The sequence below is a fragment of the Neocloeon triangulifer genome, unplaced genomic scaffold, assembly GCF_031216515.1.
Source record: "Neocloeon triangulifer isolate White Clay Creek 2 clone unplaced genomic scaffold, ASM3121651v1 ptg000003l, whole genome shotgun sequence".
NCBI classification, from domain to species: domain Eukaryota; kingdom Metazoa; phylum Arthropoda; class Insecta; order Ephemeroptera; family Baetidae; genus Neocloeon; species Neocloeon triangulifer.
The window spans coordinates 5754679-5771008 of NW_026775546.1; the positions used below are offsets into that span (position 1 = coordinate 5754679).

At 35.9% G+C, this 16330-nt stretch overlaps 4 protein-coding genes and 1 non-coding gene across 8 annotated transcripts; 3 read left to right on the forward strand and 2 right to left on the reverse strand.

Moving 5' to 3' along the window:
- Positions 1-305: 305 nt before the first annotated feature.
- On the forward strand, positions 306-378 carry Trnaf-gaa (transfer RNA phenylalanine (anticodon GAA)). Its single transcript has one exon. It is a non-coding gene; the product is annotated as a tRNA-Phe (tRNA).
- Positions 379-595: 217 nt separating this feature from the next.
- Positions 596-1816, reverse strand: LOC132192479 (dolichol-phosphate mannosyltransferase subunit 1). The gene is made up of 6 exons (XM_059612463.1): positions 1606-1816; positions 1454-1553; positions 1275-1385; positions 1031-1221; positions 864-978; positions 596-800 (listed from the first exon to the last, which is right to left on the reverse strand). The coding sequence occupies exons 1-6, from the start codon at positions 1698-1700 to the stop codon at positions 696-698; spliced, it is 717 nt and encodes a 238-aa protein (XP_059468446.1). The 5' UTR covers positions 1701-1816; the 3' UTR covers positions 596-695.
- Positions 1817-3994: 2178 nt separating this feature from the next.
- On the forward strand, positions 3995-6415 carry LOC132205882 (ubiquitin carboxyl-terminal hydrolase isozyme L3). Its single transcript, XM_059635232.1, has 6 exons — positions 3995-4260; positions 4552-4563; positions 5132-5406; positions 5579-5796; positions 5853-5911; positions 5967-6415. Exons 1-6 carry the CDS (start codon positions 4228-4230, stop codon positions 6051-6053), a joined length of 684 nt encoding a protein of 227 aa, XP_059491215.1. The 5' UTR covers positions 3995-4227; the 3' UTR covers positions 6054-6415.
- A 364-nt stretch (positions 6416-6779) lies between these two features.
- Positions 6780-14928, forward strand: LOC132192553 (serine/threonine-protein kinase ICK). Of its 4 annotated transcripts, none has more exons than XM_059612558.1 (11): positions 6780-6898; positions 11555-11661; positions 11717-11771; positions 11831-11952; positions 12010-12222; positions 12430-12777; positions 12934-13083; positions 13549-13692; positions 13850-13986; positions 14052-14163; positions 14238-14928. In XM_059612558.1, the coding sequence occupies exons 2-11, from the start codon at positions 11561-11563 to the stop codon at positions 14260-14262; spliced, it is 1407 nt and encodes a 468-aa protein (XP_059468541.1). In that variant the 5' UTR covers positions 6780-6898; positions 11555-11560; the 3' UTR covers positions 14263-14928. The 4 variants fall into 4 exon arrangements, with proteins under 4 accessions (XP_059468541.1, XP_059468544.1, XP_059468545.1 ...); XM_059612561.1 differs by having other exon boundaries at positions 14263-14927; XM_059612559.1 differs by having other exon boundaries at positions 6812-6875.
- Positions 14929-15318: 390 nt separating this feature from the next.
- Positions 15319-16203, reverse strand: LOC132192580 (transmembrane protein 258). The gene is made up of 2 exons (XM_059612604.1): positions 16068-16203; positions 15319-15855 (listed from the first exon to the last, which is right to left on the reverse strand). Exon 2 carries the CDS (start codon positions 15853-15855, stop codon positions 15616-15618), a length of 240 nt encoding a protein of 79 aa, XP_059468587.1. The 5' UTR covers positions 16068-16203; the 3' UTR covers positions 15319-15615.
- Between the last annotated feature and the right edge of the window lie 127 nt (positions 16204-16330).

Below are 16330 nucleotides of genomic sequence, written 5' to 3' on the forward strand. Positions count from 1 at the left end.
AAACAGACATTTAAGACATTTTTGACATAAACAGATGCTGGATATTAATTAATGAAAACAGACATTTAAGACATTTTTGACATGAACAGATGCTGGATATTAATTAATGAAAACAGACATTTAAGACATTTTTGACATGAACAGATGCTGGATATGTAATTCTTATTATCTTTTTTCCGCTTTTTTCAATTTTTTATTTGTTCCAACATCGCACTCGCTGTGCAAGTGATTCAATGTGACGTCAGCGGCAGCCATACAAGAGTATACGTATAAATAACAAATACCAGCGCCCCTTCCCTCAAGCGGCCTAGATAGCTCAGTTGGGAGAGCGTTAGACTGAAGATCTAAAGGTCCCCGGTTCAATCCCGGGTCTGGGCAATTTTTTAAACTTTCATTTAAACCTCTTGGTTAGTTTAGAAGGACAAAGTTATAATTATTAAATATTCGAATTTTTTTCAACTTCAAATAGACCAGTCAATCAATCATCAATGATGCTGTAAATTTTTTGTATTTTAATTTTAAAAAAATGCATGTTTAATAAAAGTGTAAAAAAATGTAAAAATTTTGTTGCTTACTTTGTAATAAATTTCTATCAGAAGTTAAAATATACCAATAACTTTATTAATATTTAATGAAAATTTTCACATATTTTACAAAAACGGAAAAGGAATGGTCCCAGAAAAATTCTTCCGTGATTAAACAGTAGCAAAAAGGTACAAAAGTGAGCTGGCAAACTGATAGATCTCGTTCGTTCCCAGTTTGGACTCGCCGTAAACTCTATCCACAAAGGATATTGGCACCTGCAAAGCACAAATTTTGACTTGACGCCTCTGGGCCAGCTTAAAGTAAGCAATAATTAATACCTCTCCAATTGTGTATTTCTTTGATTTCGCCCGCACAACTATTTCCATTTGGAAGGAATAGCCTTTGGAAACGCACGAGTGCACCAGTTCCTCCAAAACTTTCTTCTTGTACAACCTTGGAACAAGAAATTAATATAAAATGTTATATTTTAACTATTTTTAGCTACCTGAAGCTGCCAGTTAGATCGGAGGCTCCTGGACGAAGGAGGAATTGGCTCAAGAAATTGGCGCCGCAGCTAATCAACTTCCTCTTAAAGTCCCAGCCGAAAACTCCTCCGTTTCCCAAATACCTTGTGCCGGAGACAACGTCATAGTCTTTCTCTTTTTGCTTTTTTACAAACTCAGGAATGAATTTTGGCTACAATTTAATTATTTAAATTAATTTAATCAACTTCTAAATTATTTTCCTACATGATGGGACAAGTCAGCATCCATGATGATGATAAAATTGCCTTTGGCATGTTTAATCCCATGGATATAAGCTGTTCCAAGACCAAGTTTCTTTTCTCGTGGACGAAGCACCTATCAAAAAATCAGTTTTTAATTTATTTTAAAATAAAAATATACATATATAAAATAAAAATTCTTACAATTTTATCCTCTCCATAGAACTTTTGAAGTTTTTCTGCAATTTCCTGTGTACCATCAGGGCTTCCATCGTCGATCACAATTATTTCGTACTTGAGATTGCTGATGGAAAAAAATTATAAATATTTTTTAAACGCCTCAAAAACAAACAAACCTGGCCTCCATGGCTTTGATAATGAGGTAAATGATGATGGGCAGATTTTCCCTCTCATTGTAGGTGGGCAGCAGAATAGAATATATGTCTGCCATCGTGGATATTTTCAGAACAGCACTCAAAATCGACCGAAAGGGTCAAAATTCAGAGTTCGTGCAACGCGGCACGTCTGTTGTTGAAAGCGTCAAATCCAGCTGGGAGCTGGGAGATAGAGATGTTCCGGTAACTCACGGTATATATCGTTACCGGTAAAATTTTACGGTATACCGGTAGAATACCGGTATTTCTTTCAAACGGTAAGGTTACGGTTACCGGTAAAATTTGAACATACCGTTAACCGAACTTACCGGTTTTTATCGGTTTTCGCGAGCGGAGCGAGCGAAAAATTTTTGCAAACGGTAATTCCGCGAGCGAAGCGAGCGCAAAATTTTTGCCCGCGGTAACTCTGCGAGCGAAAAGGTTTTGGACGGTAACTTCGCGAGCGAAGCGAGCGCGAAATTTTCGGACGGTACCTCTGCGAGCGAAGCGAGCGCAAAATTTTTGGACGGTACCTTTGCGAGCGAAGCGAGCGCGAAATTTTCGGACGGTAACTCCGCGAGCGAAGCGAGCGCAAAATCCTCGGACGGTAACTCCGCGAGCGAAGCGAGCGCAAAATTTTCGGACGGTACCTCTGCGAGCGAAGCGAGCAAAAATCCCAGGGCGGTAACTTCGCGAGCGAAGCGAGCGCGAAATTTTTGCTCGCGGTAACTCTGCGAGCGAAGCAAGCGTAAAATCTTCGGACGCAAAACTTTCGGACGGTACTTCCGCGAGCAAAGCGAGCAAAAATTTTTGAAAGAGAAATATGATTTATGATAGAGCGCAAAGCAACTAAAGCGATTAAGACTTTCAAAAGTGCGCGAGTTAAGTAAAATCTTGAGTGCGACCAGTACAAAATTTTTTCGAGCGCATCCATTTAAGCAATTAATTAATAACAATATATTTATCTTTATTGTGAATACAACTTTTAATGTGTGAATGCTCAGGATGACGAGGGGTTAATTGTCATAATTAGACTGGTTCTTATATTGAAGAAATGATTTATTTCTTAAATTAATTAAATATGCTATTTTATGAATAAAAATTTTAAATTATCAAATCCAACTTCTTTGGACGCTAAACAAGAGAAGTATAAAATGGATAAAATGTCAATATTTAATTATCATTTATTATATAATATCCATAATATCTATAATTTATTATAAACAAAATATGCTAATTCAGTATTTGTAATATTTCAATTTTCAATTAATATTTTTATTTTATAATAAAATCTGATTAAAAAAAATTAAATTTATTGATTTAATTTGAAAGCAAATCTTCAGTCGAAAATTATTTATTTCATTTTTCTTTAGCAAGCGGCCATATCCAGCGAATGATTGTGAGAGTTGTATGTGATGCGGCCATGCAGCCAAACCAAATATTATGCAAACCAATAAGTCGCGCACGATGTCATAATATTTTATGAGCCTATCAGATTTTTTTAATGAAATAAACTAACTGAAAAAAGCTTAAAATACCTCGCATAAAGGTAACAATAAAATTAATGATTAAATAATTATATGATTTTAGCCAAGTAAGATGTCAAGCTAAGTTATATAATTATTTATTTCATTCATAAATATTTTTTTTTAAATATAGAGTTCATGACCGACTTGAGTGCTGGATTTGGCTGCTTAGTGCTTGCACTAAAAGAAAATATGTAAAATAAATTTTGTTTTTAAATTCAAACAGCGATCCAAAACTGAAAACAAAAATTCAGCGATGAATTCACTTTGAATTTAATGTGGCCGAGTCGCGCGGGCAGTCAAGTATCCAGCAAACGGAGTTGCATGGCACACTGCCTGACTGCATTGATTTATTAATATATCCATGTCGGCACACTGCCTTCCCCCACGAACACACCAAATTCTGTTGTCTTTTGAATGTTCTTGTCTTTTAGCCGATCAGCGATTTTTAGCAATAAGCAAACGTTGTCGCGTTGGTGAGAATCGTTCTGTTGATCAGATCTGTTGCATTAATTTTACAGTTGCCGGAGCTCATTATTGGATTATTCCTTAAAATACAACGAACTTGTGGTTACAAGCTATATGGGGTGTATTTCTGATAAAAATGAACGAGAATGAAAATTTCTGAAAATTTAGCAAAAAAAAAAAAATTAATACCGGTACTACCGGTATATTACGGTACGGTAATTTTTTTAATTACCGGTAACTTACCGGTTAATTGGATACCGGTATATTCATCAGAATACCGGTATACGGTAAACGGTATATTTTAAAATTACCGGTAAACGATATACCGGTAGCTCAAAGGTTTGGGAACATCTCTACTGGGAGACTAGGGGGCGTGGCACTTGCCGGCTTTTCGTTCTCTTCGCATTTCAGTTTCGCTTCGATTCTCGCAAACCTCGACTGTACTGCCGTCGTTCAGGGAATTTGCCACCGTTCCAGTGACAAAAGCGGGGTGCAAAACTTGTGAAATTCACGGGCGTTTCCTCTGATCCTAGCCAAAGTCTCAGTGACTTAGCAAAATCCTTTGGAAAAGTTTCTCTTACATAATTCGAGAAAAATTCAACGTGCAAAAATGTCGTGGGTGCCGCTGGAATCCAACCCTGAGGTAAAATGGCAAATTATTTTTTAGTTTTCATCAGTCATTTTCAAGTTTATTTCAAATTCTTCCGCAAGATTACGGATGACTGAGAGTTTGATTTAATTTCTATAATAATTAAAAGTGATCAAACTCTCCTGTCATGACGAACTTGTCAGGAATTTTTCAAAAAAGTGGATTTTTCCGTTGGCAATTCAAATTCTTGGAATTTTCCACGACTCATCATACAAACACGTCAAATTCATCGAATTTATACGCTTGGCTGCAACTAATGAATTTCTCTCTTTTGCTCTGTTTCAGGTCATGAACAAGGTGCGACAAAAATCTCACTCGACCCACAATCATTAAAAATTGAATCAGACAACCTTGGAATCCTTTTCTACAAAACGTTTTATTTTATTTGTTTATGAGCTATCAATTTTCTATTTGAATGTTCAGAGAGGTAGAAAATTAAATTAGCTCATTGATCAAGTTAGCAAAAGACTCTTAACTAGGCAAGTGCGGGCCAAGGAATCCTTACAAGTACAATTTTGTGATTCACGTGTTTTCCTAAAACTTGAAGAATAATTTGTAGGGTTGCCTTTTTCTATATTGCTAAGAACTGGTTATTTTTTACAATATTTCATGAACAGTTTCTAATTCACAATCCGATTGATTTAAATATTTTTTCTTTCAAAATTGAGTTGGAATTTCATTTTTTTTGTACCGAGTCAAAAAAATTTTTTTTTTTTTTGTAATAATTTAAAATAATGCATTAACGGACAAACTGTTTGACTAGATTTACCTGGAGTTTCTCTCTTTTAAAATATTAACCCTGTAAAATTTAAAGTCAAATTTAGCTATGTTAGTGTTTCCCTTATCGATACTTTCCATTTTTCAGTACTTGGAGAACCTTGGTGTGCCGACCAAGTGGCAGATGATGGACGTGTACGGCCTTGATGCAGATTTGCTGGCGACTGTGCCTCGTCCTGTGCTTGCTCTGCTGCTGCTCTTTCCCATCAACGACGGGTACACGCAGTTCTGCAAGGAGCAGGATGCTGAAATCAAAAGCAAGGGACAGACTGTCTCGGACAAAATTTTCTACGTCAAGCAAAAGATCAGCAATGCCTGCGGCACCATGGCCCTCATCCACAGCGTCGCCAACAACACTGACCAGTGCGTTGACTTACAAATTTGTTTAAATTGATTCAAGATATAATATGATTTTATTCTTATAATTTTTTTTTTAAATTGTAACTATTTCAATTAATCATTTGGAAAATTTTCTGTCATTTTATTAGTTCAGAAAAATTTTATTTTGATCTTTAATTTGAATTTTTCTTCCCAGGATTACACTTGGAGATGGTGCTCTCAAGAAATTCATTGAAGAGTCTGCTGGAATGGACGCTGTAGGTCGTGGAGACCTGCTTTTGAAGGCTGATGCCATTGCCAACATTCACAAGGAGCTGGCCCTGACCGGCCAAAGTGAAGCCCCTGACGCCACCCAACCAGTCAACTTCCACTTTGTGGCTTTGGTGCATGTTGACGGAGGACTCTATGAGCTCGGTACCTTTACGATTCTGCTTTAAAATTTAATTATTAAAAATTAATCTTATTTTTAGATGGAAGCAAGTCCTTCCCCATCAACCACGGAGATACAACTCCGGAAACTTTCCTTGAAGTCTGTATTTTTATTCAAAAGTATTTTAAATCTTATCTTTGCAATTATTATTCAGGATGCAGCCGTTGTGTGCCGCAAGTACATGGAGCGTGACCCTGAGAACGTCAACTTCACCATTGTAGCTTTGGCTGCCAACAACTAGATGGTCACCTCAAAATCTGCTTCACCGCCAGCTTTGTAAAGCTTTTAACAGCTTCACTGAAATTGGCTAAATCTAACTTTAAAGTAAGATAAGAGAAAAATTTTAACGGATCTCTGTAATGAAAAGAGTCATTTCAACTTTTCAAAGTAAAAGTAAAGAAAAACTGCAAGTCTTCTCAAGCATATCTCAAATTTAAAATTAACGGAGGTCAATCTAATTTTTATAAGGTACTTTGATCACCTCTGTGATTCGCGTGCCTGTCCCATGAGTTTTTTTCTGTAGACATGGCAGCTTCTGTATGAATTAATTATGCAAGGATGTACTGCTTTTTGCTTGAAAAATAAAAAAAGATTACCACAGAAGTTTCCGAAGACATTTTAATAATTACAACTGGCTTAATTTTTTATGTGAAACCAAAATAGCTCGATTGTCACCCACACAGTGGGTGGCCGGAAATAGAATTTGCAAAACAGCGTCACAATATCCTATGTCAAATAATTTGACAAAAGGCAACGTGTCGTTTGAATGGTTCATGATAAATTGCTGGAGAACGGTGACGCAACAACTTCCACAGAAATCACAACTAATGACGTCACCAATCCAGTCAAAAACCTTCCGCGGTTCGTACCGTGCGTGACTGCTTTTGTGGTTCCTCTGCAGCTTATCATGGTGACCGCGAGGGGCGCACAAAACTACCCCGGCGGCGTTTCCACCCTAGTAGGAGTGCATTGACGAGAGACCGACCAGCACTCGCAAGTGCGGCAGTCAGTCGATGTGCACCAATGGCCCTGCACGCAGGTCACTTCCTTTAGCGCTCCTCAGGTCCAACTAAGCAGCTCAAGTTGGTAAAGTATTAACCCCCTTTCTTCTAATAAGCTCATCTAAAAACCTCTGCTTTTCAAATCGGCCAAAGAACTCTATTATTCATCTGCGTAGTTTTTATTTAGGAATTGTTGCCATGGTTTTTGAGCGTTGTTGTGAGCTAAAGACAGACCATCTGCTACAATATAGAGTATCGTGTTTGTCAATCGCTTTCATATTTGATTGCAAAAGCGTCCTAAAAAAAGTTTGCGTTCGTTTTACTTTTACTCGACTTATAATTTTTCTAGAAGAGGTAAAATTACCAATTATATCATTGTGTGTACACTTTACTTATAATTAAAAAATCTCTTTAAAAATGGTTGAAATTGTCACCTACTAACTTTTGATAAAGAACCACAGTGTCACAAAATTATCAGTCTTTTATTTTCTTTTCAAGGAAACTGCATTAGTACATTGTTTAATTAAATATTTTATCATTAATGTTATCAATGATTGAAGGCCGCAGAGAACTTATTTTTTAAAGTAATGAGCTACATTTCACTTACAACTTCAAATTTAATGCAGTTGCAAATAATATTTACTTTGGATCATAATATTTTTAGGCATATCTGTTTTAATCATAATATAAAAGAAATTTATTTGCATTTTTTTATAAGTTTAATAATAAACGCCTGAAATGAAAATGCACTTTGTTTTACCTACCAGCATACAGGCATAAAGCAAACTTCTTTTGTCTTTCGATGTTATAAACTGCATATAAACAATTTTTGTGTTGAAAATGTCCTTGAAAGAATGGTCACTGTTTTAGCTTTTTGTTCTCCATTTTTTACTAATCATTTTACAATTAGATCAGTTATTAATAAACCCTTCTTGAATAAATCTTTCAATAAAATAACATTTTTAACTCGACAATAAATAAATAAATAACAAAAATCTGACATGAAAAGTTTTTCCCCCTTCAAAATACTGATATCATTAAAAAAAAATTTGTGTAATATTAACCGCGGTGTTTTTTGTGAAAAATGAGCTTCCCCGCTTTCCTGAACATTTTTTTTTTTAATTCTCAGACTTCATATCTTTCAAATGAGTATTTCTTTAAACATTTGTTTTCAATATTAATCCATTTTGTGTAGCGCTAGTAAACTATTCAACAATAACATGCAAAATTTAATGCCCAAATTATAATTCACATCTCTAGAAGAGAACGTTTTTAGAATGCAAATTTATGACCACATTTATTTTACTGTTATGCCGACAGAAGTTTAAATTTAAAATGAGGTCAAAATTTAACACCCTGTAGCGCTGATTTATTCATAAATTACGTTTAAAAATACGCACACGGCAATAAATTAAGGCGACCTTGCGTCAGGTAATGGCGCTCTCCACTCACACACGTGAGAGAGAAAGTGCAGATAAGATCACGAGACGTTGCCGTGAAAAAAGGCCGCTCTTGAGGTGGTCATCATTCAAACTGCCAAATTAGCATGCGGGCAATTAACGGGTTACATAACCTAACCGGCTACGTGATTCGTTGCCATCATCCCCTTTCCCATCTTAGCCTCCATTATCGAACAGCGGGAGAGTCCATCAAAGTATGGAAAGGAGAGAGAGTTTTCGAGTGTTTTGATTCTCAAGGCGGAGGATCAATCGTGGACGGCCTTCGGCCCGCGATGCATATCTCGCCACTTATTATTTCAAATCCACCTTTATCGCCGGACCGCAATGGCTCTCTCCTTGATTTTCACTGCGCTTTGCCATTCAAGGCCCCGCCGGGGTTTCTCGCGATCACGCACGTATTGCTAAAAAAAAAAAGCCTTTTGAGTTTTGCTTCAAAAAGTGGCAAGGCGTTTTTGAAAGAAGAAAAAACACGAATGAAAAATAATGTGACATTTCCGCCTACAAAATTGTAGGTATGCAACCTGTTCGTCAAGAATGTCGAGCAAGTTGCCTACACAAAAATTAATGTTGTTAATCATTGCCTTCAGGATGATAATTTATAGCCTGAGGATAGAATAGAATTGTATTCATGGAGTCGTTTTCTTAATAAATTATTAGATGAGGCATTTTGGTTAAAATCTTCAAACTTGAGATAAAATTACTAAAATTATTGTAACGAAAATTTTTAGCATTCATGGGCAAATTCTAAGGTTTTTTTTTGTCTCATAGTGAATGTATTTCAATACTGACTGAAATTTATTACAGAGTTTATAAAATGAAATCAGCTTTTGCATTTCTAGACAGGCAGATTGTCTACTTTAACAATTGCGTGTCTTCGAAGCATTTAGAAATACAATAATGAAGACAGTGTGCAACTTCAACACTTCTTATACCATACATCATTATAGGGGGTTGTCTATATTTTAATCTATAAGGGAAGTTTTGATTTGATGCGTACATGCGGGTTGCCTGATTGCCGAAGCTGCAGGCGCGGGCTGATGCGTGTCTCAACTTATTATTAGCCAGACACACCGACACACCTATGTTTCTATAAACTTTTTTGGCGTGGAAAATTTTGCTGCATATAAATCTTGAGATAGTGAAGAGTTTTAAAAATAAATTGAAATGTTAATTCAAAATATATTCTTATATATTTCAAATTTTTTGCCATCATTAGTTGCCAAAATTGTTCTTTCAACTAATGATGATATTTTGTGATTTTCAAAATTGCATATTATTATATTAAAAAAAAATCATTAGATTCTAAACAACTTTTATGTATATTGCGTATATTATTTATTCATTTGACTCTGCCATTTTTAGTCAAGAAATAGAGCAATATAAACAACAATAATTTAGTATTATTTACGAAAATACTGCAAAACACAGAACGACTATTAAATCCAAATTGGACCAGATTATGTGGTCAAGATAAGCGCGAAATTGCAAACACGAGCGAGTGCACGAAACTCACATCAAAAGGAAGGCAAAACAAAATAACTCTCTGGTGGAGAATTGGAAATAAAACCGCCCCTCAAGGTGCGAGATATGGGTCGGCTCATTTGCATAAATGTATCAGTCAGGGGTGGCCTCGATTCGCCCGCCGCTGCCCACAGCACTAAAAAGCAAGAAGGCTCATCATCGCTGCCCGCAAGCGCGAATGGGCCTCACTGCGAGAGATTAATTCGGCTGATAAAATGCAATGGGGCCAAAGGCACGCTCTCTCGCAGTAGGAGACCTTTCACCCCTTTGTGACCGCAAGGTCAAGATTTTTTTTCTTCCCCCTCTCCTATCTGATAGGGGACACGCAAATTTTTTTCATATTTATGCGTGACCGTGACTCCGGGAAAATATTGCTGGAGGACTTTCGAGCAAAGCAGTTCTCAAAAAAGATTTCTTGATAATGTGTGCGGAGAAAAACCTTGTAAACTTAATTGTTTCTGATTTTCGTGAAACGAAATTTGATCACGTAAAATTTCACTGGAAACTAAATTTAATAAGTAGCAATGAAGGGTGTATAGAATAAACTGTAACAAATTTTCACTTGAAATTTATTTATGTACATTGACGTTACTTACCAGTTCAACAAAAACGAAATTAAAAAATTTTCTTGTCTTGATTTCGATCTTCCCTTATAAATCTCAATCAATTCAGGGATACTGTTAACAATTACAATTAGTAATAAAAAATAAACCATTCTTGCTAAAAAAATTGATTTTAAACTTTCATATTTTTTATAAATTTAATTTAATAATTTTTAGTTTAAGTGAAGAATAATATAAACTAACAAAATTTTCAGCATTGGAGTAGCAAAAGTAAAAAATTGTTTCCAAAAAAATTTATAAAATTATGAAGTATAGTTTTACTTTCCTGTGGTTAAATATATTGATCCTCCAAAATATTCTGGTTTAGATAGAAAAATAAAAACGCTTCCGTGACTGGTAGATTGCGGAAGTGCTTGATTAGTTTTTGGACAGGTCGCGGCTCATTCTATAAAAGAGCGCTTTAAAAATGCATGATGTGTGGCGCTGGAAAATAAATCAGGCCTTTAAAAATAAAATCGATCTCTTTGGTGTTGCGAAACAACGGTAAAATAAATACACTCTCATTCTCACCTCTCTTAAAACGTTCAGAGAAATTTCACAAATCTGGCCCAATTTCTGGGCAATATCCGGCCTCGGGTGGCGATATAACGATTCACAAAGGGAGGTGCAATTAATATACTAACACACATCGCCTGTTATTTTTCCAGACCGCGCGTCCGACCTAACATTCTGCGGTCACGCAAATATAAATATCCACCCTCTCTTGAGAAACAGAGTCGCGCACTCATTAATTCGCCATCACATTTCAAGGCCTGATCGATTTATGAACCGCCGCCTGACCGGTGGGTGGTTTGCGCGAGTCCACAATGCACGTACAAAATAACACAATTTTCATATACGTGTGTATAGAGGAGGAAGGTCACACATCGCTTTTTGTATGATGTCGTTAAGGACGGACGGGCCGTGAGTCATTGCAGAGCGGCAGTGTCTCAGCAGGGCGCTTCAAAACTTTTGTAGGAAAAAAGCTTTGGCTGAAAATCTAAACAATTCTTAAAAATTCATTCAATTGTGAAAATATAAATGTTTATTTTGAGAAGCTGACAAATTAACAATTTACAGTTTGTTGATCCCAGATTAAATTTTCATACAATTTTTAATTTTATTAAATTAACATTTATTTATTTGATCTTGTTTCAGGTCAGGATGAATCGCTACGTGACCCTGACACAGCTGGGCGATGGCACTTACGGCTCGGTTGTCCTGGGACAGAGGGTGGACACCGGCGAAAAAGTGGCCATCAAAAAGTAAAAAATTTGATTATATTTTTAATTAAATTGAAACTAAAAACATCTTTTGCAGAATGAAAAGAAAATACTTCTCCTGGGACGAGGCGATGAGTTTACGTGAAGTTAAGGCAAGTTTTTGGAAAAGAAAAAAATGGTTAAAATTCTAATAGAAAAATTAAATTTCCAGTCATTGAAAAAGCTCAGCCACACCAACGTAATCAAACTGAAGGAGGTGATTCGAGAGAATGACACATTGTACTTTGTATTTGAGTACATGAAGGAAAATCTCTACCAACTCATGAAAGAAAGGTTGAAACATTTTCAAGGAATTTTAAACCAAATCTATTAACACATTTAAATTTACAGAGATAAGCTTTTTCCGGAGTCGGTGGTGCGCAACATGATATTCCAGGTGTTGCAAGGTTTGGCCTTCATGCACCGCAACGGGTTCTTCCACCGGGACATGAAGCCCGAAAATTTGCTATGCTGCGGACCGGAGCTCATCAAAATTGCAGACTTTGGCCTCGCAAGGGAAATTCGCTCACAACCACCCTACACGGACTACGTTTCAACTCGATGGTATATAAAAAGCTATAAGAATTAAAACAAAAAAATTCAAATTCAAATCATAATTATCCAACAAGGAAATATAAATAAAACAAATACTTGATTATACTAATTATTTTCAATCCTGAAAAAATTTAAAATGAAAAATAACTAATCGGTTTAATGCAGGATTTTAGCAGAAAAAAATAAACCATCCAATTAATTATTACTTAAAATTAGGTATCGAGCTCCAGAAGTTTTGCTTCACTCAACCGGTTATGGGCCACCCATTGACCTGTGGGCCGTGGGCTGCATCATGTCCGAGCTGTACACGTTCCGCCCGCTCTTTCCTGGCAACAGCGAAATCGACCAGATCTTCAAAATCTGCAGCGTCCTCGGCACTCCAGACAAGCGCGACTGGCCAGAGGGCTTTCAACTAGCAAACGCCATGAACTTCAAATTCCCGCAGTTCTCGCGGACGCCGATAGCCTCACTAGTCCCAAACGCCAATGACGGTGGAATTTCTCTTTTGGAGGACCTGCTCTCGTGGGACCCCGCCAAGAGACCCACGGCCGTCCAAGCAATCAGGTAAAATACTAAATAATAATATTTTAAAAGCCACAAATAAATAAATATTAAATAAATAAAGTTTCTCTGGATGTTGATCCACAATATAAATAAATAAAATTGATAAATTTAAAATAAAAAATTTAATTATGTAACTTTATAAGGTTGATTTTTCAGATATCCTTACTTTAAAATGGCCCAGAAGCTGGGCATGCTGCCTGCAAATTCAACTTCGCACCTCAACCTGACTCAAAGCGGCGTCTCCTACGAACTGCCCATTAGCGGCAAGAGGTGGAAAACTGACGCCGAGTTGGACGATATGTTGGGGTAAGTCGCAGGTATTTATGCACGGTTTGACTTTTGACCCCTAGCTGTTCTTTTCACTAGTGTGAGAGGGTGCCATTTTTCACTTTTTTTTGTCTTTTAAATTTGGAACTCTGAAATTTTCCAAAATCTAAAATTATGCACAAATAAAAAATATCCATGTAAATTTTATTTTTAAAATTAAATTCTAGAGTTTGCAAAAAGATTTTAACATTTTTTTTATCTAAATAATCTAAAATATCAATTTCAATCTAAAAAATAATCTAAAATTGAAATGTTTATTAATTTTAGTAATTGTTTTGAGAGAGTTCCAAATTTTTTTAATCTCAAATTTAAAAAAAAAATAGTCTTCTCTTCTTGCATGCTCTAAACTTTCCGTAGTTTCAACCACCTCATCTAAAACTTTCATCAAAATTTGTTTGGGTTGAAATTTGACTGAATTTTGCCGGTTGCCTCACTGGTTTGCAGCAACTCAATCCCAAACACAGACATGCATCTGCAGCGGGCCCTGCTGAGCGAACGGCCCAGGGCAGGTCGGCCGCCCGCGCCGCCCGTTCTCCTGAGCAGAAGCTGGGGCGAAACCTTACCCACCTCCAAACACTACATCTCTAGGTAAAAATCGGAGAGAAGAAATCACTAGATAAGATAAAAACAGACTAAATATAAATTCGATTATTTCCATCTCATCGCGTGACCCCTGAGCACAAATTTAAATACAGCATTGAAATTCGAATCGGCGCTGATCAAGGCTGAATTATTGAAATTTCAGGGACAACGCAATTTGGAGTCAACGCAACGGCTACGAGCCTTCCACGGTCACTCTCATAGCGCCGGACAAACACAGCTCGCACTACCAGAGATTTGACTCGGCTCGAATCCTCCTGCCTGACAGACACGTCGCTTATGGTAACGATTAGAATTTTTTGAATATATGTTAATTAATTTGATTTATTGCTTTTTGAATGGTGCAGTGACCAAAGGTTCCAATAGCCAGCCGGTGTCCTCCAAAATGTACGCCACCTCTGCTGTGCAGAATGGACGGCCTTCAGCAGCGTTCAACGGAAGGACAGACTGGGCAGCAAAGTAAATTTAAATTACAAAATAATTTTAACCAATGAAATCAAATTATAATATTTATAAATAATTTTGTTTCACAGATATTTACATTCGGACTATTTTTAGGTACTTAAAATAAACCACCCCTGGGCCACTTCAAACTCAGCAATTGAAATAAAAATGGCAAAAACTTTTGAAACAAAGTGAATGTTCTGTGATATACATTTTAAGTTTTAATGACAAAAAATTAAAAAAAAAATAAATAAATAAAAATAGCAACTATAAAGAAAACAATTACTGGAAAGTTGATCATCAAAATGCAAGAGGACCACATCGTCGTTTTTATATCAATTTTTAGTAATTAATTACTAATGAACCTTTAGACTATTAAGAGTCTCTCATAATTTATGCAAATTTATAATTGAAAGAAGTCTCTACTGTAAAAGATTGTAAAAGATGTCTCAAGAGTATGGAATCTATTGTTAGTGTATGAAGACAGTTTATTTCATGGAAAAATCTCATTGTTGTACACATAAATAAAGAATGAAAAAATCCACAAGTATTAAATTTTAGAGCTTTCCAAAGCTTAAAACTTTTGAAATTTTGTTAGAAAATGGTAAATTAAAAGTTTACAAGATCAGTATGTGGAAAGTCGGCTTTCGATGTTTATTTACGTTTATTTCGTGAAAAAAAAATGCTTTTAAAACTACTCTGGATATTTACGGTTTCAAAAATGTGATTAGAAAGAGAAAAATTGATATATCTCTCATGATCAAATTATGTTTTCAATTTGCTCAAAAATAAATAAAATGATACTGTCTCAGAATAATTCAAATGTGTTTCAATCTGTTCTTATCGTTCTTATTAAAAATAATTTTCAAATTGGATTGTTGAAACTTCTGTAGCAAAAAGAAGCAGGAAATATTAAATTTCTAGGACTTCAATAAAGTTCTTATTAAAATAGGAGCAATTTGTGGAAATTTTGTTCACCATTGATGTAAAGACATGATTTTAACATGTCAATTTTTTATATTCTAGAAACTTGCCCGAGTTTAAAAAAAAAATTTTCTGCCCCGAACGTTAGCAATTTTGTGTGCGGATAAATATTTCTTTCATTATTTTATCCAAACTGATAAATTACAATTTTTTTATGTGTGATTATTTAAATGAAAAAATGCCACGTTGACTAAAACAGTGCAGCGTTTATTTCACAAATTTTACAACTAGATTATCCCCCATGATGGCAAAATTGCTGGCAGCAATTTTCCTGGTGTGATGACCATTTCGGAAAAAAACAGGTATTCATGTAATGTAATTGACAAAATCAAGTATACGAAGTTTTACAACGTGAAAAAAAACATTCCCTCTTGCTCTCGGATATAATATCTTGCTTTCACACACAAACTTGGAATGGTCAATCGATCTCATGCATTCTTCTCGTGCACCACCAATTTTTCACCTTTGGCCGGAGAAATTGTATCAGACATAAATGCCGACCCACAAGGCCAAAAAAACGATTCCGCTGCCGAGAAAGATCGAAGCCACCAGTGCGATGAGCAGCTCTTTGAAAATGTATCGGCTAAGTTTGTTGCTGGTTACCTCGTAGACGAAGAACCAGGCGGTGAAGAAAATTCCTATGCCCATCAGCACGCACGTCAGATGTGGGAAGACGGCCGGGTTGACTGGCGACACGTATCGGCTCAGTTGTGACACGTCCATCTAATGAAATTTTTTTATAATTAATTTAAATTATGAGAAAAATTAAGGAAAAACTAAATGAAATGAAGACAACAATAAGCCGGCAAGTCAGTGGAGACGCCCACTTTGGTGCTGTTTTTAAGTGGAATTCAACCGAATTCGCAAGGATGAAACCCTAACTTAATCATTAAAGAGGTAAAGAATGCAAAACCAAAGTAACAAAATCAATTTACCTTGTTATTGATGCTTAAAAACTCAGACAAATCGAAGAGTCGGAAGATGGGAAGGCTTCGATTGCGTGGCCGTCTGTTTACGTGTGAAGTGGGCGTGTCTAGTTCGATAACTTGACGGAAGATGGCACTTTTAAAATCAAAAAATTTTTTTTGATTATTTTTTTTGAAATCTTCATTTTTAATTATTTTTTTTTTTAGATTGAACAAACAAATAATAGTTAATTAATTCCTCTCGTTATAAAAAATCAGGTTCATCGATGTTT